This window comes from Primulina huaijiensis, chromosome 7 (genome assembly GCF_012295235.1).
Source record: "Primulina huaijiensis isolate GDHJ02 chromosome 7, ASM1229523v2, whole genome shotgun sequence".
NCBI lineage: Eukaryota > Viridiplantae > Streptophyta > Magnoliopsida > Lamiales > Gesneriaceae > Primulina > Primulina huaijiensis.
In genome coordinates, this window is record NC_133312.1 from 13,475,713 (window position 1) to 13,498,487 (window position 22,775).

Below are 22,775 nucleotides of genomic sequence, written 5' to 3' on the forward strand. Positions count from 1 at the left end.
TTGAACAAAACTCAAAATAAGAAAGTTACACCTCTATGTCTTAACTAACCACTCCAATTGGCCTCATAACAATTGGCTCAACATACGAATTACCATGAATTAAATCGCAACAATGCTACAACAACTACACAACAACTATAAACAACAATACTATAAACCAAATATCACAACTCTTAACATCAAAACTATACATAAACTTAACCAAAAAGTCCATAAGCATACAAAATCTTAAACCGTACCGTTCACCAGGCTTGGATATTACAGATAAAGTCCTTGAATATACAAATAATAGAAAGAGTATGAAATGCTAATATGATGAGTAACATGAAACTCATATTTGGAATACTGTATATTCTAAACAGTTCCTAGTCGATTCAGCCTCCGCTAAGAAGGATAATGGCCGCTCGAGTTCTAGACTAGTATCTGCGATGTGAGTACCATGTTTCATTGGTAGGGGACATTGTGATGTCCGAGCATGCAGATAGGTGCTCCTGGTAGAGTGCACTAAACAACCCTTCATATAGGACTTTCCAAGTGGTTCTCACTTATCGAGTGGAAACGTCCTAGTTTATGGTTGTACACCATTATTCCTTATGACCCGGGACAACATTGAGACTCTATGTGCTAGCATTGCTGATGCGAACACGGGTGGTCAAGCTCCAAGGAAAGCGTGGGATCCTTTAGAGTTGCCGGAGGGACCAATCACGAGAGGACGGCTAAAGAAATGCAAAGAGGCACTACAAGGGCTTATGAGCAATAAAGAAGGACTTACAAGCAAGGTGCAAAGTGCTGAAGGGTTCGTGATGCATGGGAGTAAGTTTGGGAGTCATAAGAACACCATTCAAGTGATGAACGAAGAAAACATCCAGAATGACCCGCGCCCGAGCGGTAAAATACTACCGCCCGAGCGCCAAACGTACTGACCAAGAGGTGATTTCCAGAACACTCGGCGCTCGAGCGGTCATTTTCTACCGCCCGAGCGCGAATAGCCAGAAGACCTGGCGCTCGAGCGGTCAAATTCTGCCGCCCGAGCGCGCCTGCTGCGAGAAGAAAATCTAGTTTCCTTGTTAAGAATCCTAATTATCTTGGTAACTTGATTTTGAGTATCTTTTAGATTGTACACAATATTATGGACGAAAATTGGAACATTATAGAGATTATTATTGAGTTTATCAAAGTTTTTGAGTTTTCTCTCAATTTTTCAAGGCTTTAGCTTTGTTTTCAAAAATCAAACTTATCAAAGTTTAACTTTGTGGCGTTTGTCGATCGTGTCTTGCGCGGATTGTCAAAGACGAGTTCTTTGAAGGTTCGATTAAGTTTCGATTGTTTTTTTTGTGATTGTTTATTACTAAACCGCGTCGTTTAGGGGTGAATATCACGTAATTCCTTGAATCAAAAGATCGGGACATCGTAACAACGATCCTTGTTCGTTATAGAATTGAGGACGTGATTCATATTTAATCTCGTTTGCTTTTCATCGTACGAGGATTCATATCATTTGGTATCAGAGCTTAGGTCCATTGAATTCAAGTAAGTTTATCACGTTATTATCTCGTCTATTATCAGATCTATTATCCTTTCGTTCTTTTTTCAGATCTATATTTTTAGTATATCGTTCTTCGTCAGTTTTTGAAATTTTTGGTGATTTTTTGTTAGGATTTTCGAGTAAGTACTCAGCAAAAAAAAAAAAAAAGTACCAAAAATCCGAAAATTCACAATTATTTCCTTTTTTTATCTTGTTCTATTCCTTTTTGTGGGTCATATACAAGTGCCTCACACAGTAAAAAAAAAATAATATTTACCTTCAAATTGCTTGTCTCCACAGTCCAAGTGAGTAGATCACATTTGTTCACAAGTTGAACTTGATTGTTTGATATACAAATACAAAGCTTGAGAACAGTTTCGAGAGCACTATCAAATTCGAGTGAAAACATTTGAGTGCGAGTGTTTTTTCTTTGGAGTGACGGTGAGTATTTGTTATGAGCACAAAAAAACTAGAGAGGAGTGACGAGCGACTTTTCTTTTGAGTGACCGTGAGGACTTGGGTGAGAAATATTTTGTTTTCTACTAACGTTTTCTTGCAGGTACAAATCTGATATTAAATGGAGAAGGAGATAGGAGATAGTTCGAACCCGGAGTTGTCTAAGGTTCAAATGGAGGCGTTGTTTGGGCATTTTAGTAGGATGATGAGGGTCGAGTTGGAGCCATTGCACGAGAGGATGAGTAGGCTTGAAGTTAGTACTAGTGGAGATAACTCTAAGCCTAAAAATATGGGTAGAGGAGAAGAAGAGGAAGATTATGATTTGGGAGGAGAGGAGGAGAACAAAAATGAAAATTGGGGTAGGAATGGAAGAGGTAGAGAAGTTGGTAGAGGTAGAAGAGAAGCCACACGGGGTAGATAAAATGACGGGAATAGGAAGGATGGTAAGATGGGTAGTATTAAGATGAAGATTCCTTCGTTCCATGGGAAATCTGACCCGGAGGCATACTTAGAATGGGAAAAGAGGGTAGAGTTTGTGTTTGAATGTCACCACTACTCCGAACAAAAGAAGGTTAGGTTGGCGGTGGTGGAATTTCTAGACTATGCTCTCATTTGGTGGGATCAATTAGTGACCACTAGGAGGAGGTATAATGAGAGACCCATTGAAACTTGGGATGAGATGAAGAGGGTCATGAGGAAGAGGTTTGTGCCCAACCACTACTATAGGGAGATGTTTAAGAGGCTACAAACTTTGAGGCAAGGGGTAAGGAGTGTTGAGGACTACTATAAGGAGATGGAGGTAGTCATGATTAGGGCAAATATTGAGGAAGATAGTGAGGCGACGATGGCTCGTTTTCTTTGTGGTTTGAACAGGGAGATTCAAGATCAAGTGGAGCTTCGGCACTACTTGGATCTAGAAGAAATGGTGCAAATGGCCATAAAAGTGGAGCAACAACTCAAGAGGCGTGGAGTTGGCCGCACCAATCAAACCGGGGGTTCATCATCTTCTTGGCGACCAAATGTGGCAAAACGTGATGAAAATAAGGTGGTGATCAAACCCAAGGTAGAGACCAAACAAGAGGCGCCTAAACAAGGAGTGCAAGGTAAATCTGAAACTCCTTCTAATCGATCTAGAGATGTTAAATGCTTTAGGTGTCAAGGGTTAGGTCATATTGCTAGTGAATGTCCTAATAAAAGGGTAATGATTTTAAATGACTATGGTGAGTATGAATCTCATAGTGAGGATGATGATGATGATGAGATGCCTGCATTAGAGGATCCTGACCAGGGTTACGAGGCGGTTGTAGGTGAAGCACTAGTGACTAGGCGAATTATGAGTGCCCAAGTCAAGGAGGAGGAGACTAACCAACGAGAGAACTTGTTCCATACTAGGTGTTTTGTAAATCAAAAAGTTTGCAATCTCATCATAGATGGGGGGAGTTGTACTAATGTAGCAAGTGTTGAGATGGTAGAAAAATTGGGTTTACCTACATTAAAGCATCCTCAACCATATAGGCTTCAATGGTTGAATGATTGTGCGGAGGTGAAGGTTACAAAACAAGTGCTAGTGCCTTTTGCTATTGGGAAGTATGTGGATGAGATCTTGTGTGATGTGTTACCCATGCATGCATGTCATATCTTGTTGGGTAGACCTTGACAATATGATAGGCGGGTGACACATGATGGGTTCAAGAATAGGTAACACTACAAGAAAATCTTAATTCAACAACACGTCAAAGACAACGGTTTTTTATAAAAACCGTTGTGCTTTTTCTTTTAACAACGGTTTCAAGAAAAACCGTTGTCGTATTCCCAAAAAACCCGCTAAAAGACAACAGTTTCTGGAAAACCGTTGTCTTTTATATGTCTACGACAACGGTTTTTATAAACCGTTGTCGATGAGCGTGTTTTTTTTGGTCTACGACAACGGTTTTTAAAAACCGTTGTTGTTGAGCGTCTTTTTTTTAAGATACAACAACGGTTTACAAAAACCGTTGTGCATGAGCGTTTATTTTTTTTGATACAACAACGGTTTATAAAAACCGTTGTGTATAAGTGGTTTTGTCAAGGGTCAAAGACAACGGTTTGTTTAAACTGTTGTCTTTGATCTTGTTTTATTAGAACTACGACAACGGTATTTATAAACCGTTGTCATTTCTTAGTGTTTTATATGGTTATAGACAACGGTTATTTTAAAACCGTTGTTGTAGAATTTTTTTTGAAAAAATTTGTAGTGTTATAATAACACACACTTAATTGTAATAAAAGAGAGAAGAGAAAGAAAGAAAACCCAAACCCATTCCCGCGCTACGTCGCCCTCTTCCCCCCAAAATCTCAAGTCGACGCCGCCGCTTCTCAAAGCCAAGGAAGACTGGCCGACCACCGTGCGATCTAGCCATCAGGTTTGCGACCTTCGTTCGGCAAGAAGACACCATTATCTTTTATCTGATCGAGAGAGCGAAATATCCCAGAAATTTGGCCCTGTACGAGGACAAGTGCGTTCCCGAATCGTCGGATTCTTTGTCCGATTTCTTTCTCAAAAAATTCGACACTCTTCAAGCCAAGGTATGCTTTTCTTTTATCTTTTCGTTTTCTTTTTCCCCCAAATTTAGTGGAATTGATCTGGCTTATGGGCATAAAATTTCTGCTTTGTGATTTTTTAAAAATGTGCCGACAAAATGCTGATTAACATCTTAAACTGATTCTTATTAAAAAAAAAAATGAAGTTAGTTCGATAGGAGCCTTGCTTTTCATACTCGTCAGTTGCATCAGCTCATTTGATAACGTCGCCACTTGAATAAGTGTCGGTGGCTGCGGTGGTTTCAGTGGCATAGCTTGAGGAGTCTGACCTTACAAATGGATTGGATTTTATTGATCAATATTAAGATAATGTGGCATTAACACACATGAAGAAAATGAAATTAAATAAAATGTCGTATAAATTTAGATATGAAAGGTAATACTATTTTATCTCATCTCAATAATAAGAGAAATATGTGGAAAAATATTAACTAGGATAGCTAAATTAGCTTGGAATTTTAATGGTTTATTGGAATTTTTGCTGTTATGTTATTTCATGCATGCTTCTTTGATGCGGGTTTGAGCGGTAATTCCTTTGTTATGGTTGTTTTTCAACTGTTTTGAAGGATTTGACGCATTGTTGGTTGGTTAGTTGTACGTATAATGGACAAAGATTGGATGTCAAAGAACAGGTTGTCACATGAATATGAGGTTGGGGTGGAGTATTTCTTGCAGTTTGCATCGCGAAACACTAACAATCCGAATGCAATGCCTTGCCCATGTGCAAAATGTGGTAATCTAAAGACGAAAGATATTGTCACTATAAGGGCTCATTTGTGTTGTAATGGTATAGATTTAACATATCATACATGGATTTGGCATGGCGAAAGATCTAAGTTCGGGAACTCAATGAATGATAGTGATCGAGTAGGGCAAGATGAACGCAAATAGTTTACCAAGGAACCTATAAATATGGTCCATGGTGCATATGATAGTTATGCTAAGAATGCAAAACAATTCCATAAGCTACTTGAAGATGTCGAGAAACCTTTATATCCTAGATGTGTTAAATTTACAAAGTTATCTGCACTTGTGAAACTATATAACTTGAAGGCAAGATATAGTTGGAGTGATAAAAGTTTCATTGATTTACTTGGTTTGTTTGGGCAAATGCTTCCAGATGACAATGAATTGCCTTTATCTTTGTATGATGCAAAGAAAAGCTTATGTGCTTTAGGGATGGATTATGTGAAAATTCATGCTTGTCCTAATGATTGTATCTTATACCGGAAGGAGTATGAGGATTTTACCGGTTGCCCTATTTGCGGGATGTCAAGGTGGAAGTTGGGTAAAAATTCTACGATAAATGCAGGAGTTCCTGCAAAGGTCCTTTGGTACTTCCCACCTATTCCCAGATTTCAAAGATGGTTTCAGCAGAAGGTGATATCTAAGGACTTAACTTGGCATGCTGATAAAAGAATTCGTGATGGATACTTGCGCCATCCGGCTGATGCACCCTCTTGGAAAGTAGTGGATCACAACTGGCCAAATTTTGCTTCCGAGCCAAGAAACCTAAGATTGGCCATATCAGCAGACGGCTTCAATCCACATAGTTTGATGAGTTCTGCATATAGTTGTTGGCCAATTGTGATGATCACTTACAACCTTCCTCCAAGTTTGTGTATGAAGAGAAAATTTATGATGCTCACTTTGTTGATATCTGGTCCCAAACAACCGGGAAATGATATTGATGTCTACTTAGCACCTCTAATTGAGGACTTAAAATTTTTATGGGATATAGGTGTTGATACATATGATGCATATCGAAAAGAAATTTTCTCGCTTAAAGCTGTGTTACTATGGACGATCAATGATTTTCCTGCATATGGGAACATGTCAGGTTATATTGTGAAAGGATATAATGCATGTCCAATATGTGGTGAAGAAACATGTTCGACGAGGTTGAAGCATAGTAGAAAAATTGCGTATACAAGCCATAGAAGGTTTCTTCCTACAAGTCATCCTTATCGAAGGCAAAAAAAAGCATTTAATGGGAACCAAGAGTTTAAACTCGCACCAAAACCGCTAAATGGGCATGAAGTATTAGAAAGAGTTGAAAGAATTAATTATCGTCTGGGAAAAATGAGTGGGAAGGTTCAGTTGAAGGTAGGTGATGAAAAATCATGTTGGAAAAAGAAATCTATATTCTTTGAACTTGAGTATTGGAAACAACTACATGTTCGACATGTATTTGATGTGATGCATATTGAAAAAAATGTTTGTGAAAGTCTCATCAGTACGTTACTTGACATTCCAGGAAAAACAAAGGATGGAGTTGCAGCAAGACTAGACCTCATGAAGATGAATTTGAGGACTGATTTGATACCAAAGATGGGGGAGAAAAGAACGTATTTGCCAGCTGCCTGTTATACACTAAGCAAGGCTGAGAAAAGAAAATTTTGCAATTCTCTGTTTGGAATAAAGGTCCCTACGGGTTACTCATCTAATATTAAAAACCTCGTGTCGATGAAGGACTTGAAACTTGTTGGCCTTAAGTCACATGACTATCACACTTTGATGCAACAATTGCTTCCAGTGGCCATACGTGGTGTCCTGCCTAAACATGTTAGAGATACTATCACTCGGTTGTGTGGCTTCTTCAATGTGGTATACAATAAAGTGATAGATGTCTCAAAGTTGGATGAGATGCAAAGAGAGGTTGTGATGATAATGTGTTTACTAGAGAAATATTTCCCCCCATCTTTTTTTTATATAATGATTCATTTGACTGTTCATCTTGTACGCGAGATAAAATTGTGTGGACCGGTTTGGTTTAGGCATATGTATCCATTTGAAAGATTCATGAAGATATTGAAAGGCTACGTGCAAAATCGCCATCGGCCTGAAGGGTGTATTGCCGAACGTTATATTGCTGAAGAGGCTGTGGAATTTTGCTCGGACTACATGTCTAGTATAGATACAATTGGTATCCCATCAATGCATCGGAGAAAACAACTCACTAAGCCTCTGTCTGGTTCAGTAATGCACTACACTAGTGATGATGAGTTGAATCAAGCACATCGGTATCTATTGGAAAATGATGTTGACGTTGAGCCTTATATCGAGTAATTTCTTTGACTTAGTAATACTTTCTTCCTATTATTTTTTACATTAAATTGGTTAACTTATCCTTAATCATTTCATCAGGGAACACATGACATATTTGGATGCAAAATTTCCCCATAAGGTTAAGTCCAAAAGGTGGTTACAAGATGAGCATAACCGAACCTTTATCAACTAGTTACGTGATAGTGTAAGCTGTTTAAATATTAGTATTATGGTGTTTTTTAAAACTTAGGGATAAATTTTAGCTCTTTGTGAAATGTAAGTTGCAAGTGCAGTTGGCAATTCCACTCGTGAAATTTCAGAAAGATTGAAGTGGGTAGCGCGCGGACCTAACAAACAAGTGTTAAAGTACTCTAGTTATTTGATTGATGGGGTCACTTATCATACAAAAGAGCGAGATGATACACGAGTTGTGCAAAATTCCGGTGTAAGCTTAGTCGCAACGACAATGCAAGTTGCTAGTGCAAAGGATAAAAATCCAATTGTGTCAGACATGATTTTTGATGGAGTTATTCAAGAAATATGGGAACTTGATTACCAAATGTTTCAAATTCCAATGTTTAAATGTAATTGGGTTGAGAATATCAATGGTATTAAAGTTGATGATCTTGGTTTCACGTTGGTAAACCTAAAGAGAATTGGATTCAAGTCTGAATCTTTTATCTTTGGCAGTCAAGAAAAGCAGGTGTTTTACATTGAAGATCCTCAAGATCCTGAATGGCATGTTGTACTTGCAAGTCCCACCAGAGAGTATATTCACTACATGAATGGTGATGAATTGGAAAATGATGTAACCCACTATCAATGTTTTACACGAGGGTTTATGTCAATGGATGTTGATGGAATAGATGAAAATGAACCGTCATGCATTCGTGAAGATTGTGATGGGTATTGGGTTGACAATAATTAAGTGCAATCCTAAATGACTTGAACCAGCATAATAGGTTACATTCATTTCCTGTTCTGCTTATTACATTTTCATGTAGAAAGAAAAATAAAGAACTGAGTACTAATTTTTTATGACATGTGTTGCATAGTGCATTTTTCTGATTGCCTAACAAATTGTAAATGCTTGCAGGATGTCAAAGAATGAGAAGCCTAAACAGAATACTGCATATTCTGCCAATGACAATAGTTGTGGGGGCAAAACAGTTTTGGAATCTACAGAGACGGAAACAACAAGATCATCTAGAGGTCGTACACGTTTGGATAGGCTTGTTAGGCAAAGGGTTCATGGAATCAGAAAGAATGTAAGGTTCAATAAATTGGGACAGCCAGTAGGAGAATTTGCAGGTGAGATGCAAAGTTATATTGGAGTTCTTGTTCGAGAAAAGGTAAAGATAAGTTATCAGACTTGGAAAATGGTTCCAAATGATGTCAAAGATTTAATATGGGAATCGGTTAACGTAAGTTATAATATTTTGACTATTTTTTAATTAGTTTTCATATGGTTATGATATGTTTAATGTTATGGGTTAATATGACTTCTACAGCTAACGTACAATGTTGATCAAAGCTGGAAGAAGTGATGTCTGAACTCTGAAAATAACAAGTGGAGACAGTTTAAATCTTTTCTCACTCAAAAGTTCATTCTTAGCAAGCGGGATAACACTGAGGATTTGAAAGAACCACCTATTGGGTTTGGTATTACACGAGATGATTGGAGTTCATTTGTAATCAGTCACTTGTCTGATGACTTCATGGTAAGATTCTTAATTTGTTATTTTCAAATAAGTAGACCATAACAAATTATTTCTATTGAAATCTGATATATGTGGTCAATTTTCAATTAACTAGAAACTACGTGATGAACAAAAGAAGAGAAAAAAGCAAAACATATATCCCCATCGTATGTCTCGCAAAGGATATGCACGTTTCGCCGACGCAATAGTAAGTATTAGAAAGTGAGTTAATTCGAAAAGTTTACTAAATCCATGCTATGTGATTTTTAAATTTGTTGATATCATATATATTGTTTGTAGGCAGATGAGTTATGTGACGATGATGATATAAATCGAGCAATTATGTGGAAGAAAGGACGGGTCAATAAGAAAGGTCAATATGAAGGCGATGAGTTGAAATCGGCAATAGAAAAGATTGTAAGCAAACAAAACATGAAAATGAATAATTTTTACTCATTATAACTGTTTTTAGTAATTATCTTGTTCTTCTGTGCATGACAGGATGGTTATGTGCAACAAAAAATCGAGGGTACATTGCAATTTGAAGAGGGAAAAAATGATATCCTTACGAAAGCACTGGATTCACATGAACATTCTGGTCGTGTGAGAGGTGTTGGAGGTCATATCACTCCAAGCATCTACTTTAATATTGGTAGAGTATGGAAGAGTCCTCTTGGTGATGACCATTTATTCCTTAATCAAACAAAGGAGTTGATGGAGGCGAAGATATTACTCTCAGAACAAGATGCACGCATCGCAGAACAAAATGCACGCATATCAGATCAAGATGCACGCATACAGAGACTTGAAGAGATGTTCAAAAAGGGTGCAAGCAACTTTGACATTGAAGAAAAAGGTAGTTGCTCAGTAAAGTTACATCCCATGAGTGACGATAAAATCAAAAAGAGTGTCTCGAACTATGCAACTTCGCATGATGATGACGTGAAAGCTTTGAGCAAAGCTGATTTTTTGCAGGTAGCTGATTATTGCAATTGTCCATGACTTTGATTTGTATCAATTTATAACATGATTATTTGTCTTCTAGGGTAAGCCGGTTGCATTGGCATTGGAATCTAGGAACAATATTGTTGCCTACGGTACAATTGTCCATGTCAATGCGGATGATAAATTATTTCATGGTGTTCCATCGCCCATGAGTTGCATGCACGTATCCATTGATATTGCTGTCGACAAATTAGCACATTTGCCATTTCCAATTCCAAATGAATGTGATACTGTTGGTGATTCTATAGGAACACATGTACCTTGGCCAGCACACTTGGTAGTAATGCAAGATGAGGTAAATGTCAATTTATAGTTAAATTTAACGTATCATAAAGAATTCAATATTGCAGCTAACATGTGTACATTTGCAATGTTTAGAAGCTTGAAAGGAAGAAAAATGTCAACCACAGAATTAACATTGGTTTGTCTTCAAGTGTGCCAAGATCTTTACATCTATTGTATTGTTATTGTAAACGTGCTCTAACCGATGAACAAAATCTATCACTGCTTTTTGATCATGATTTATTTGACGAGGATTACGAACTACTTCTGCACCTTGAAGACATCATTCCTTTCTATAGTTTGGATCCAATATCTGCCAATTGTATAGTTGTGTACATGTGGTAAGTTTTCTTCTTTTGTTTGTTGACCACTTAAGCTGTATAAACTTAATTAATTTAGCATATTCAAATTATTCTGTTGGAAATTGTAGGCATCTGTTTAAAAAAATGAAAATAGATAACAAGACCGACATGTTTAGATTTGTGAATCCACACACGATCCCATACATGCCATATGTGACTAGACTTGACAAAAACGGAAAAATCGAACACTTGAATGAAAGAGCAAGTGTTTTGGCCGAAAGACTGAGTGGTGCATCAACAAATCAACTAGTTTTAGTGCCACATAATGTTGGGTGAGTCAAAATTACAATATCAAATTTAATTCATTTTCTCGACATTTTATTGAATTGTATGCACTAATTATTTGTTTTGTGCGTAGTTACCATTGGATTCTCACTGTCATCGATCCTTACAAGGAGATGGTTTATTTGTTGGATTCACTTAGTCATCGAAACCGTTACGATGACTGGAAATATGTGGTGGATATGTAAGTTAATATTAAATTTTATGTCAAATTTAATTTAGTGAATAAAACACTCATATGTTGACTGTCACTGATGTATGCAGGAGTGTAAGATTGTTTAATTCAAACAAGGAAAGGAAAGGGAAAAAACAAGCTATATGGGAAGTAGTAAAGGTATGCATGTGTACTTGTCATTAACCAATGTTTATTTCAATTTGTGTATCAATCACTAACAATTTTTTTTAACATAGGGTCCACGGCAACCAGATTCAAAACAATGTGGTTTTTATGTTATGAGATTTATGCGAGAAATGATTGAAAAAAATGCTACCAGTGAGAAGAACTCAATATCTTCAATTGTAATATTCGACATATTCTCAATATTCACAAATAATTGTGTATTTCTCATTTTTCAATGTCTTTATTAATTTGTTTTTTACTAATATTATCAGTGTGTTTGTTAACAGTTCATGAAAACAGAGTACTCTAAAGAAGAAATTGATGAAGTGCGATCCGAGTGGGCGGAATGCATACAAGATTATATTTACGACTAAGTATGCAAAGTATTGATGAAGTGTTTTGTGTTATGAATAGGTATGCAAAGTCTTGAACTGTATATTTGGTAACAATTCTAGGTACGTTGACGAAATAGAGCTTGACGAAACAGTGCTTGTCAATATTAGTTTCACATTACTTCTAGCTTCGTAGAACATAAATGTTATATGTTTGTGAATTGATGTTATGACTTTGTTTCGAGTACATAAATGTTGTTTGTGTTGTTTGAAAATTTTTGGGATGTCTTATATATGGGGAGGTCATGCCGAAATTTCTATTTTCTTGGGTATATACTAGTTATGACTTTATTTTGCATATATAACTGTTGTTTGTGTACTCTTAATAATGTCAATATTGTTTGGATACTATCAAAGCTAGGCTGCAAAATTGATCCATTAACTAATTCAATACGTTGATATTGTGGGACTCTACTGCCACATTGTTATTTTCGATTGTTATTTTTGGTTTAATTATTATTATATATATTGTAAAATAAAAAAAATTTAATACAATAATTTTTAACTAATGAAAAAAATTATTAAAGACAACAGTTTTGAATTCTAGTGCAGAAAATTTAAAGACAACGGTTTTAAATTGTTGTAGATTCAACAAAACACTACGGTTTTTAGGCGTTGCAAAACTGTTGTCGTTGTTATAAAAAAACAACGGTCCCAAAAGTTGAGAAACCGTGGTCGTTGATATATTATGGCGACGGGTTAAAACTGTTGCAAAACTATTGTCAATCGTGTTAAAAGACATCGGTCTTTAAACGTCGCGAAACTGTTGTCGTTGTTATTAAATAACAACGGTTTAAAACTGTTGCGGAACTGTTGTGGTTGGGGTTAAAATACAACGGTTTAAAACCGTTGTAAAACCGTTGTCGTTGGTAGTAAAAGACAACGGTTTAAAACCGTTGTCGTTGAAGGCACTTTCAACAACACCCTCAGTTACAACAGTTTTAAATGGCCAACGACAACGGATAAAATCCGTTGTCGTTTTGCGTTTTTGTAGTAGTGTACTCCTTTGAATTGAAAAAAGAAACCATTGTATTACTTCCTTTGTCCCCAAAGCAAGTGTCACTACAACAAAAAATGCTTATGGTGACACTTTGTTGTAGACACTTTTAATTAAATGTTGTTACAAATACTTAATAATGACACTTGTAAAAAATTATTAATGTGTAAATAAAAAAAACATATTAGATTAGTTATCATGACATTTTTAAGTGATGTCATATTTTAATTCCCACATTTATTTTTTGTATTTTTCCCACATTTTAAAAAAGCATTAAAAAAATTTTTAAAAAAATTTAATTAAAAGGGGCAAAAAAAGAAGAAAATAACGATGGATTAATTATAAGTCTCCCAAATCTCTCGCCTCTTCTCCCAAATCTCTCGCGCCCTTCTCTTTTCCCTCATTCAGCCGCTATACATTTGTTTCCATCTTCAGAATGCTTTCTTCTTATTTCGTTTTTGTAGTGTCACGGTTTCAGATTTGTCCCGCCGCTTCTCATTTTCAGATTTGTCCAGCCGCTTCTCGTCTCCGGTAAGTTCCGAATCCCGTGTTTTGTAAGAGATTTTGGTCACGGTTTTTTTATAAGAGTGTTCGATTCATAGAGAAAAGGTTTACGTGATTCGCTTGATTGATTTATTAATAATAGAGGAGTGTTCGATTTGGGTCACAATTTTTGTGATTACAAAGTTGATTCAAAATATAAATATTGTTCTGTGTTCTTTTTTGTCGCTAAAAATTCGCTTGATTGGTTTATGATATTCGCTTGATTGAGAATAGAGGAGTGTTCGAATCCCTTGTTTTGTGTTCTGTATTCTTCTCTATAAATATTATCTATATTGGTTTATGATATCTTGTTGTAAATCTAAGAGAACACAGCTCTTCTTTAAGCTGTCATAGGTGTTGCCTCATAATTACAGGTTGCCTCATAATTAAATAGAGCAATTCGTTCTTAGATTTTGCAATGAAATTTCGCAGTTATTTTCCTCCCACGTGAAATTTTCTAGATCCTATTCATTCCCAGCTATATCCATTGTTTTGCTGTCATTAAGCTTGATTATTGATTTTTATTAATTTAAAGATTCTGATGAATTGGGCACGCCATAACAGCAAAAAGGAGTAGAGTAGAAAATGACTCAAAAGATCTCACATTTTTAACTCAATTCTCTGTGTTAAATTTCATCCATCTGAAAAGTACATAAGTTTACTTCCACACATTTAAATTTCTTGGCGCATGATTTCACATCACAGAAAATGTATGTATATAGTTCTGCATTGATATTAATTGATGTACCATTATTCAAAGGTTGATGTAGAACAATGAGTAATGAAAGTTTCTTACCCCATGGGTATTATTTCGTACTGTGAAATGGATCTCATGATCCCTTATGCTTTTGAGGTATTATTATGATATAAGTAACTTCATTCCTTTTTATAATTCTGTGTTTGGTTATGATCTTGACTGACGAACTTCTTTTTACAGAATCAATTCCTTTTTAATTTGGCAAAGAGTACATATTGTTTTTTGTTTCAGTTTGTTGAATGATGTTTGTGTCGTTTTCCCTAAGGTTTGGACATAACTCAATTTGTACACCAACCGTTTGACATAATATGTGAACATGGTGCTCTAAAGGTTTTTTTGGCACATAAAAGGAATTTGCCAATTTCTACTTTATTTGCTTTATTTTTTATGATCAACACCTATATTTTTTATGACATGTTTATTTAAGCTTTAGAATCCCTTGTTCGATATTTTACTCCCAACATACACATATTATATATTTGTTTGCTGAACTAGTTTAAGTATATCTTTTAACCAGAATTGTGATGGATAAAAGTTGGATGTTTTTGCCGAGACAAACCAAGGAATACAGGAAAGGACTTGAGAGTTTCTTAGATTTTGCATTTTCTAATGCAAACATAAATGGAATGATTGCATGTCCTTGTGCAAAATGTAAGATTGGCATATGTGTTTCAAGAGAGGATGCTTGTGATCATTTGACGGTTGATGGATTTATCAAAGGTTATACTCACTGGGTGGCTCATGGAGAGATAGCATGTAGTGCATCTTCAATATCTAGTTCTGTTCCATCTCGTGTTGATGTAGATGATATGGAGGGATTAGTTCACGATGCTTTTGGGGTCCCACAAAACGATGGTGATACAATCAATACAGCAGGATTTGAAAAGGATAAAGAGATTTCAATCGGAGAGGCCGAGAAATTCTATAAACTAATTGATGATTCACAAAAAGAGTTATATTCCGGATGCAAGAAATTCTCAAAAATTTCATTCATCATTCGCTTGCTTCACTTAAAATGTCTTCGAAAAATTACCAATAAAATCTTCAATATGCTTTTGGATTTGTTGAGAGAAGCATTTCCAAATGCCATGAAAGATTTACCAAAGTCATACTACGAAGCAGAGAAATTGATGAAGCAATTAGGACTTGGTTATGAAAAGATCGATGCTTGTCCTAATGATTGCACTTTATACTGGAGGTTGGATGCAGAAAGAGTTCGATGCAAAACATGCAACGAGCCTTGATGGGAAACATCTGAAAATGATCCTATTGGTGACAAGAGGAAAGTTGCACGCAAGGTGTTATGGTATTTTCCAATAAAGCCTAGGTTACAACGTTTGTTCATGTCCTGCAAAACAGCAGTCCATATGAGATGGCATTCTGAATCTCGCACGAAAGACGGTTACATGCGACACCCAGCTGATTCCCCAGCTTGGCAAACGTTTGACCATAACCACCCTGAATTCGCAAAGGATCCCCGAAACATAAGGCTAGGATTAGCTTCAGATGGATTTAATCCATTCAAAAATATGAGTGTGGCGCATAGTACGTGGCCAGTCATTTTAGTGCCTTATAATCTTCCACCATGGATGTGTATGAAACAACCATACTTTATATTGTCATTGCTAATACCTGGTCCATCTGCTCCTGGAAATAACATCGACATCTACTTGCAGCCCCTTGTTGCAGATTTGAAGGATTTGTGGGAGGTAGGAGTGCAGACATATGATGCATCAACCAAGCAGAATTTTCAATTGAATGCCGCATTATTATGGACTATAAGTGATTTTCCTGGATACGCAACCCTATCTGGATGGAGCACCAAAGGTAAATTTGCATGCCCAGTGTGCCACAAATTTACACATTCACGATGGTTAAAAAATGGCAAAAAATATTGTTATATGGGTCACCGCAAATTTTTGAATGGTGATCATGAGTTTCGCAAAGATGCTCAACATTTTGATGGTACAGAAGAGTATGGAAGACCATCACCCATACTTTCGGGAGACACAGTGATCAACGAGTTGAAAAATTTTAATTTGAAATTTGGAAAAACTGTTGACGATAATCCAGAACTACCATTCAATTGGAAAAAATTGAGTATTTTCTTCGATTTACCATATTGGAAAGATAATATGGTACGCCACAATCTTGATTTTATGCATATTGAGAAGAATGTGTGCGAATCAATTTGTGGGACACTGCTGAATATGGAAGGGAAAACAAAAGATAATATTAAATCACGTCTTGATTTGCAAGAAATTGGAATAAGACCAGCACTTCATCCTATTGAGAAAGGACCAAGTAGAGTTTATCTGCCTCCAGCATGTTATTCAATGGGCAAAAATGAGAAGGGCACATTTTGCAAGGTTTTGAAAAAAATTAAAGTTCCAGATGGCTATGCTTCTAACATTTCACGGTGTGTTCAAATGAAACCGGCAAAATTAATTGGTCTAAAAAGCCATGACAACCATATTTTGATGCAGCAGTTGTTGCCGGTGGCACTACGTAGAACTTTGTCTAAATCAGTTCGGACTCCTTTGATTAGATTGAGTAGGTATTTCAGAGAGCTATGTTGTAAAGTAATTTCTCCTACTGATGTGGTTCGTCTAAGGAAAGATATTGCGGTGATCCTCTGTCAATTGGAGAAGATTTTTCCTCCCTCATTTTTTGACATAATGATTCATTTGACTGTACATTTGGCTACTGAAGTACAACTTGCTGGACCAGTTTACTATCGTTGGATGTATCCAATTGAAAGGTAAAAACAAATATTATTGATATTGTTTTATTTAAATTATTATTTTCACTAAATAATAAAAAATTTATGTTTTTGGTATAAGGTACTTGGGGACATTGAAGTCGTATGTTCGAAATAGAAGTAAGCCAGAAGGATCCATTGCTGAGGGGTATTTGGCTGAAGAATGTTTGACATTCTGTTCTTTTTATTTAGCTGATTATGTAGAGACAAAATTCAATCAATCAACAAGAAATGATGAGACAACTATCGGCTCAACATTCGCATTGGACGTGTTTACGGCCTCTGGTTATGCACTTGGAAAGGCAATTGCAACTAAGTTTGATGATGAGACATTAAAGAAGGCACATCAATATGTGTTATTCAACTGTCATCACGTACAATCTTATATAGAGTATGTGATTTTATATTTCATTGTGTTTAAATATATAATCACCGATGTTTATCGAATCACCGTTCTTAAATTACAGTGAACACCGTCAGATTTTGAATCTTACTCATTCCGGTCTTCCACCACACCAAATTGAACGTATGCATAGTGAGTCTTTTGCCTCTTGGTTTGCCAAACATGTAAGTTTCTTTTGTAATTGTCATTAAGGTTATATATTATTATTTTTATACATAATTTATCAATTTTTCCTTGTGTGATAGAGTGAAAATACAAATCCTTCACAAGATGATCCAGTATCAAATGATTTGAAATCACTTGCCAGAGGCCCAAATTTCATAGGGATACGATATGAAAAATTCATTTCCAATGGATTTAGGTTTCATACAAAAGAAGTGGAACGCAAGAGAAAAACTCAGAATTGTGGTGTAATTGTTCGGGCTACCACTTCAAGTTATTCGAGTATAAGAGATCAGAATCCAGTATCAAGTGAACTTGATTATTACGGGATTTTGCAAAATGTGATTGAGTTAGATTATGAGGGAGGTCGAAGAGTTGTTTTATTTGAATGTGATTGGGTCTCCAAAGGCAAACGACTAAAACTGGATGATGATGGTTTTATGTTGGCCAATTTTACAAATGTGAAGCGTCACAACGAGCCTTATATATTAGCATCCCAAACCATGCAAGTTTTTTATGTGGAAGATCCAGTTGATTGTAATTGGCATGTAATTATCACCACCGATGCACGAGCAAAGTATAAAATGCAACCTATGGCAGATGTTGATACATATCTTCAAAGTAGTATTTGTAATCCTGAAGACGAGAATGGACATGAAGAAGTCGTTTGGGTTCGAGATGATGTTGCAGGAGTTGAAATTGATGTTGATGCATGATGAGATTTAGTTAATGATGAGATTTTTTCTAGCATATATAATTTTTTATGTTTAGTTAATATGATATAAAGTGAAACTAGTAGAGTGGATTTGCTGGATACTAGAATAATATTAACATTATATATTTTAATTTCATTTTTAACTATTGATCTTTTATTTATCATATCAAAGGATATAACTAACTTTTTTTATCTGCAAGTTGTGGCTTTTGCTCTTGATAGGAATGGCTAGTGATGGTAAAAATGTTGGAAAACCTCGTTTACAACATCAAGATAAGGCAAATTCACAATCTCGAATTATGATTGCCAATCACGCAGCTCGAAGTTCAAAAAGAGGTAGCATGTAACTTTATACATCAAGGATATGTTTGCTGATTTTGTATTACTCTTATTGGACCTTTTGATTTTGTCTGAATTTTATGTACTTTGTTGAAGTTGGTCTTGCAAGAGAACTCAGTAGCATGACAGCTAGCGGAAAAGGTTAGCATTTTCTTGTTTATAATGAAAAAATCAACTTACTTATATTTTGCTGGTATCAAAACTTGTGAAGAATTTCAAAACATACAAGGTATGTTGAATAACCAAATGGATGGAGTTTCAAAGAACCAACACAATGATTTACAAGGTATTAAATATAAAAAGATATGAAACTTATAGTTTTTTATTTGAAACGATTAAGTTTGGATATGTATAATAGTTATTTCATGTTTTATTTATTCTATATAAAAGCATTTGTAATTTTTAACCTTTTCTTTTGATAGGAATGACTCGTAAGAGTAAATTTTTGGGAAAATCTCATTGTCAACTTCGAGATGAGGAAGATACACAACCACATATTATATTTGCCAAGCATTTAACTCGAAATTCAAAAGAAAGAGGTATAATCACATTTTACACAAAAAAAATATGTTTGTTGCTTGTGTATAACTCTTATTTGACCTTTTGCATTTGTATGAATGTTTTTTTTTTTCGGAGAACATGATAATATAACTCATCCACTGATTTTTATTGACAATCACACAACTCAAAATTCAAAAGGAAGAGGTAGCATCTTATTTATACATAAAAAATATGTCATGTCTTGTGTATAACTCTTATTTGACCTTTTTTCTTTTACATGTTGTATATTTTATTCAAGTCTATCATACAAGAGAACTTGATAACGTGGTAACTAGTGGAAAAGGTCAGAAATTTTTTTATTATAATTATAAACTCAATTTGCATATATTTTGTTGAAATAGTTGAAATAATGCTTGTGCAGATTGTCAAAGCATACAAGGTGCATCAAGAAACCAAATAGATGAAGCTTCAAATAAAAAAGACATTGGATTACAAGGTAACATCCTAAAAATTAAGATAAATAAAGACATGAAATTATAGTTTTTTAGTTTCGATGATTACATTTAGATATAACTTGTTATAATACTCACTTCATCCTTTATTTATCCATATAAAAACATACAGGTTTGACTTCTACGACCACATTCAACAATAACCCACATGTTGAAAATGATTTTGTGGATGAAGAATCTAATCAAGGTAACCTATACGAAAAATGTAATAACTCATTTCACTTTATTTATTCAATAAATTATTTTTCCTTTTTGCACCTAGATGTAGATAGTGAAAGTGAATCTCTCGACGCTGAGAAGAAAACTAGAGGCCCTACATTTATGAAAGAAATTTGGGGTAGACCTAACACTCTGCCACGTATTAAGATTCGATGTGATGATATGGGACGTCCTATTGGATCAAGAAGAAATAAATTTACTGATTTTTTGGGTACTTTGGCAAGAAATGGTAAATTTTGTCCGATAGACGTGGAAGATTGGCATAAAATGCCCCTAGATAGTAAGAAAAAAATGCTAGATGTCATAAAGGTAATTACAATGTTATTGAATAATTTTATTATTAAATAATTTTTTACTATGAGGGTAAATTGTCTAAATGTCTTTGTAGGAAAAGTACGACCTTCCTCCTGGAACATAAAGTTGGACGCTACGTTCAATAGCAAAAAAATGGAGAAACTGGAAGTCAGAACTAAAAAAAAATATTATGATCCCGAGTTGTCAATGCAAGTTCTTCTTCAAGAAAGAGATAAAAGAGCTTTTGTAGAAAAATATGTGAAACTAGTTGCTCATTGGAACTCAGAAAAATCAAAGGTATACAATATTTTATATGTTTAGAAAAATGTTCATGTAGACTTTTGTCTTGTGTACCAAGTTGAATTTAATGTATCAGGAGAGAAGTGAAAAAAATAAGATTGCTCGGAACCAAAAGATAATGAATCAGACAACTGGAAGAAGATCTTTCGCTCAAGTGCAACAAAAATTGGTAATTTATCTTATTAATCTTATAATTCTATATGCATTAGAATTTACAAACTTTTAACCAATTACATATTAGAAAAAAGAACAAGGGCGACCTCCATCACGAGTTGAATTATTTCATGCCTGTTTCACTCATGCTAATGGAAGTCCCTCAGGCAACATTGAGGCAGAAAAATTGGTAAGTTGTTTTATAAACTTCAACTAGATTACTTTCAAAGATATTTGTTATCATAATCACTATGAATACATTATGGATTTTGATTTTTGGTGAAGGCTGCAATGAAAGAACTAGAAAATCAACTTCCTGAAGACGAGGAGGCTCAAATTGGTCAAAATGACGTATTTGCTCAAATCATTGGACCAGATAGACCAGGCCGAGTGCGTATGCTTGGTGATGGTGTTAACCCATCTGATTTATGGGGAGAAGTTCCAAGCCGTAGCACATGCAATCGAATAGTGATGGAGCAAAAGACAAAGTTAGAAAAAATGGATGAGCAAATTAGAAAACAAGGCCAACACATTGCAATGTTAGAATCAAAGATTTGCAATCAACCAAACCAAAACCTTGGTTCAAATTACAGCAATATACAACACACAACATCCTCTAGTAGTCCATTATCTCCAAGGGTAAAGTCTTTTTTTATAGTTTTATTACTTTATTATTATATTGATTTAGTACTTTATTGATTCAGCATTGGCTTTTTGGTTTAAGAATATATGTTAGATGCGTAAACGGTTTTTCTTTTGTTTATTTTGATATTATTTATTATTTGATGTGGCATAATGAGTTGGAGTTTGCTTTTTTGTAAGCTATGTTTTGTGTGAGCTTATAATTATCTCGAGTTAGTCATTTATTGATTTAGATAGTAAATTTTGGTTGAGAATATATATTACATGTATATTTGCTGTCATGAGTTAACTAATTTGAATGATGTTTCTTTATGCTTTTTTGTTTTCTGGCTAGCTGGACATACTCATTAGCATAATGGTTGTTGATGATTGTACTTTATAATTGTTTTTATTAAAACATTATCTTTAACACTTTCACGTAGATTGGATGTTCTGTCTCAATAAAAAGTCTATTTGATTCGACGAAAATTGTGGCAAAAGGAGTGGTTCGTAGCATGGATCCAAATACCGAAGTAGGAGGACAGACGTTGGGACCAACTTGGTGTGAAATACAAGTTCTAGTTGTCCTAGAACGGGAAGAGAGTTTGATTAGGCCATATGATCTTTTACAAAAGGTTGGGGATACACTTGGAGGAATGATAGCTTGGCCTTGTCATTTGGTATGATATTCAACTTTTCAATTAACTAGTATTTATTGTTATGTCCGTCATGTTATTATCTTTTTAAACCAATATCAATTATATTTGAAATTGACAGTTAATGAGGAAGATTTCTACTAGGTGCATTTGGATAAATAATAATTTTCCAGTTTATCATTTGGTATGATATTCACTAGTTTGAATTAAATTTTAATCTCTTTATTTTGTGCTTCTTTAATTTTATTTCATTCATACAAATATATGAATTTTTATTGTAGGTGACAAGAATATTGGATTTTGATTAAGATGAGATGGTTGAAGAACGAAGATGCGTCACAAGTTTGCTTATGTTTTGCTTTACAAGACTTAATTGTTTGTTAGTTCTTAAACTAAATACATTTGGTACATTTGTTGGGGTATAGATGTTTTTCGAGGCAACAAATTTGTCAGTCTTATACATTAATGATTTCAAAATTAATGACAATTATTTATTAGCAATGTAATTTCTATTTTAAAATTTTGTATTTGTATTATGTTAATTTGTTATATCCTTGAATATTATATCATGAAAATATTGAAACTCGATGCCATTTCATAAAATATGACATTTTTAATGTCACATTAGAACATTAATCATGTACATAAAAAATGTCGTTGTAAAACTCATATGGAGACATTTCAAAAAGTCATTATAAACAACTATTAATGATAATTTTCAATATCTTTATATATTAGTATAGAAGACATTTGTAAGTGTCATTACAGATTACATAATGAGACATTTTAAATTAACCTCATAACATATAATTAGTGACATTTTTTTTGTCACTATAATTAACATACACGACACTTTTAGTTGTCATTATA

At 34.8% G+C, this 22,775-nt stretch overlaps 5 protein-coding genes across 10 annotated transcripts; all 5 read left to right on the forward strand.

The window, feature by feature from the left end:
- The first annotated feature begins 5,119 nt into the window (after positions 1–5,119).
- Positions 5,120–9,198, forward strand: LOC140980121 (uncharacterized). Its single transcript, XM_073445809.1, has 3 exons — positions 5,120–5,294; positions 8,706–9,033; positions 9,121–9,198. The coding sequence occupies exons 1-3, from the start codon at positions 5,281–5,283 to the stop codon at positions 9,154–9,156; spliced, it is 378 nt and encodes a 125-aa protein (XP_073301910.1). The 5' UTR covers positions 5,120–5,280; the 3' UTR covers positions 9,157–9,198.
- LOC140980118 (uncharacterized) lies at positions 9,185–12,328 on the forward strand. The gene is made up of 10 exons (XM_073445800.1): positions 9,185–9,330; positions 9,610–9,726; positions 9,811–10,284; positions 10,355–10,609; positions 10,693–10,937; positions 11,027–11,230; positions 11,317–11,424; positions 11,505–11,574; positions 11,652–11,759; positions 11,868–12,328. The coding sequence occupies exons 1-10, from the start codon at positions 9,328–9,330 to the stop codon at positions 11,952–11,954; spliced, it is 1,671 nt and encodes a 556-aa protein (XP_073301901.1). The 5' UTR covers positions 9,185–9,327; the 3' UTR covers positions 11,955–12,328.
- Positions 12,329–14,713: 2,385 nt separating this feature from the next.
- On the forward strand, positions 14,714–18,420 carry LOC140980117 (uncharacterized). The gene is made up of 4 exons (XM_073445799.1): positions 14,714–17,030; positions 17,113–17,421; positions 17,498–17,597; positions 17,679–18,420. Exons 1-4 carry the CDS (start codon positions 15,613–15,615, stop codon positions 18,309–18,311), a joined length of 2,460 nt encoding a protein of 819 aa, XP_073301900.1. The 5' UTR covers positions 14,714–15,612; the 3' UTR covers positions 18,312–18,420.
- LOC140980120 (uncharacterized) lies at positions 17,551–20,644 on the forward strand. 6 transcript variants are annotated; one of them, XM_073445805.1, is made up of 10 exons: positions 17,551–17,565; positions 18,511–18,646; positions 18,861–18,935; positions 19,072–19,188; positions 19,449–19,493; positions 19,572–19,646; positions 19,775–19,849; positions 19,925–20,190; positions 20,270–20,472; positions 20,552–20,644. In XM_073445805.1, the coding sequence occupies exons 2-9, from the start codon at positions 18,535–18,537 to the stop codon at positions 20,297–20,299; spliced, it is 795 nt and encodes a 264-aa protein (XP_073301906.1). In that variant the 5' UTR covers positions 17,551–17,565; positions 18,511–18,534; the 3' UTR covers positions 20,300–20,472; positions 20,552–20,644. The 6 variants fall into 6 exon arrangements, with proteins under 6 accessions (XP_073301906.1, XP_073301908.1, XP_073301903.1 ...); XM_073445807.1 differs by lacking the exon at positions 17,551–17,565 and adding an exon at positions 18,746–18,790 and having other exon boundaries at positions 18,511–18,653; XM_073445802.1 differs by lacking the exon at positions 17,551–17,565 and adding an exon at positions 18,746–18,790.
- On the forward strand, positions 20,482–22,400 carry LOC140980119 (uncharacterized). Its single transcript, XM_073445801.1, has 6 exons — positions 20,482–20,644; positions 20,717–20,818; positions 20,914–21,267; positions 21,693–21,929; positions 22,027–22,089; positions 22,187–22,400. Exons 1-6 carry the CDS (start codon positions 20,543–20,545, stop codon positions 22,211–22,213), a joined length of 885 nt encoding a protein of 294 aa, XP_073301902.1. The 5' UTR covers positions 20,482–20,542; the 3' UTR covers positions 22,214–22,400.
- Positions 22,401–22,775: the final 375 nt, after the last annotated feature.

What these genes read in the sequence shown, in the direction of transcription:
- LOC140980121 (XM_073445809.1), top strand. An exon ending in TAATATGGGAATCGGTTAAC is followed by an intron (nt 9,034 to 9,120) that starts GTAAGTTATAAT and finishes TGACTTCTACAG; the next exon opens with CTAACGTACAATGTTGATCA.
- LOC140980118 (XM_073445800.1), top strand. An exon ending in AATCGGCAATAGAAAAGATT is followed by an intron (nt 9,727 to 9,810) that starts GTAAGCAAACAA and finishes TGTGCATGACAG; the next exon opens with GATGGTTATGTGCAACAAAA. An exon ending in TTAGTGCCACATAATGTTGG is followed by an intron (nt 11,231 to 11,316) that starts GTGAGTCAAAAT and finishes TTTTGTGCGTAG; the next exon opens with TTACCATTGGATTCTCACTG.
- LOC140980117 (XM_073445799.1), top strand. Translation starts at nt 15,613, where the DNA reads ATGTCCTGCAAAACAGCAGTCCATATGAGATGGCATTCTGAATCTCGC. An exon ending in TGGATGTATCCAATTGAAAG is followed by an intron (nt 17,031 to 17,112) that starts GTAAAAACAAAT and finishes TTTTGGTATAAG; the next exon opens with GTACTTGGGGACATTGAAGT. An exon ending in CACGTACAATCTTATATAGA is followed by an intron (nt 17,422 to 17,497) that starts GTATGTGATTTT and finishes CTTAAATTACAG; the next exon opens with TGAACACCGTCAGATTTTGA.
- LOC140980120 (XM_073445802.1), top strand. Translation starts at nt 18,535, where the DNA reads ATGGCTAGTGATGGTAAAAATGTTGGAAAACCTCGTTTACAACATCAA. An exon ending in AGCTCGAAGTTCAAAAAGAG is followed by an intron (nt 18,647 to 18,745) that starts GTAGCATGTAAC and finishes ACTTTGTTGAAG; the next exon opens with TTGGTCTTGCAAGAGAACTC. An exon ending in AAAAGACATTGGATTACAAG is followed by an intron (nt 19,647 to 19,774) that starts GTAACATCCTAA and finishes AAAAACATACAG; the next exon opens with GTTTGACTTCTACGACCACA.
- LOC140980119 (XM_073445801.1), top strand. Translation starts at nt 20,543, where the DNA reads ATGTATCAGGAGAGAAGTGAAAAAAATAAGATTGCTCGGAACCAAAAG. An exon ending in ACATTGAGGCAGAAAAATTG is followed by an intron (nt 20,819 to 20,913) that starts GTAAGTTGTTTT and finishes TTTTTGGTGAAG; the next exon opens with GCTGCAATGAAAGAACTAGA. An exon ending in GTAGTCCATTATCTCCAAGG is followed by an intron (nt 21,268 to 21,692) that starts GTAAAGTCTTTT and finishes ACTTTCACGTAG; the next exon opens with ATTGGATGTTCTGTCTCAAT.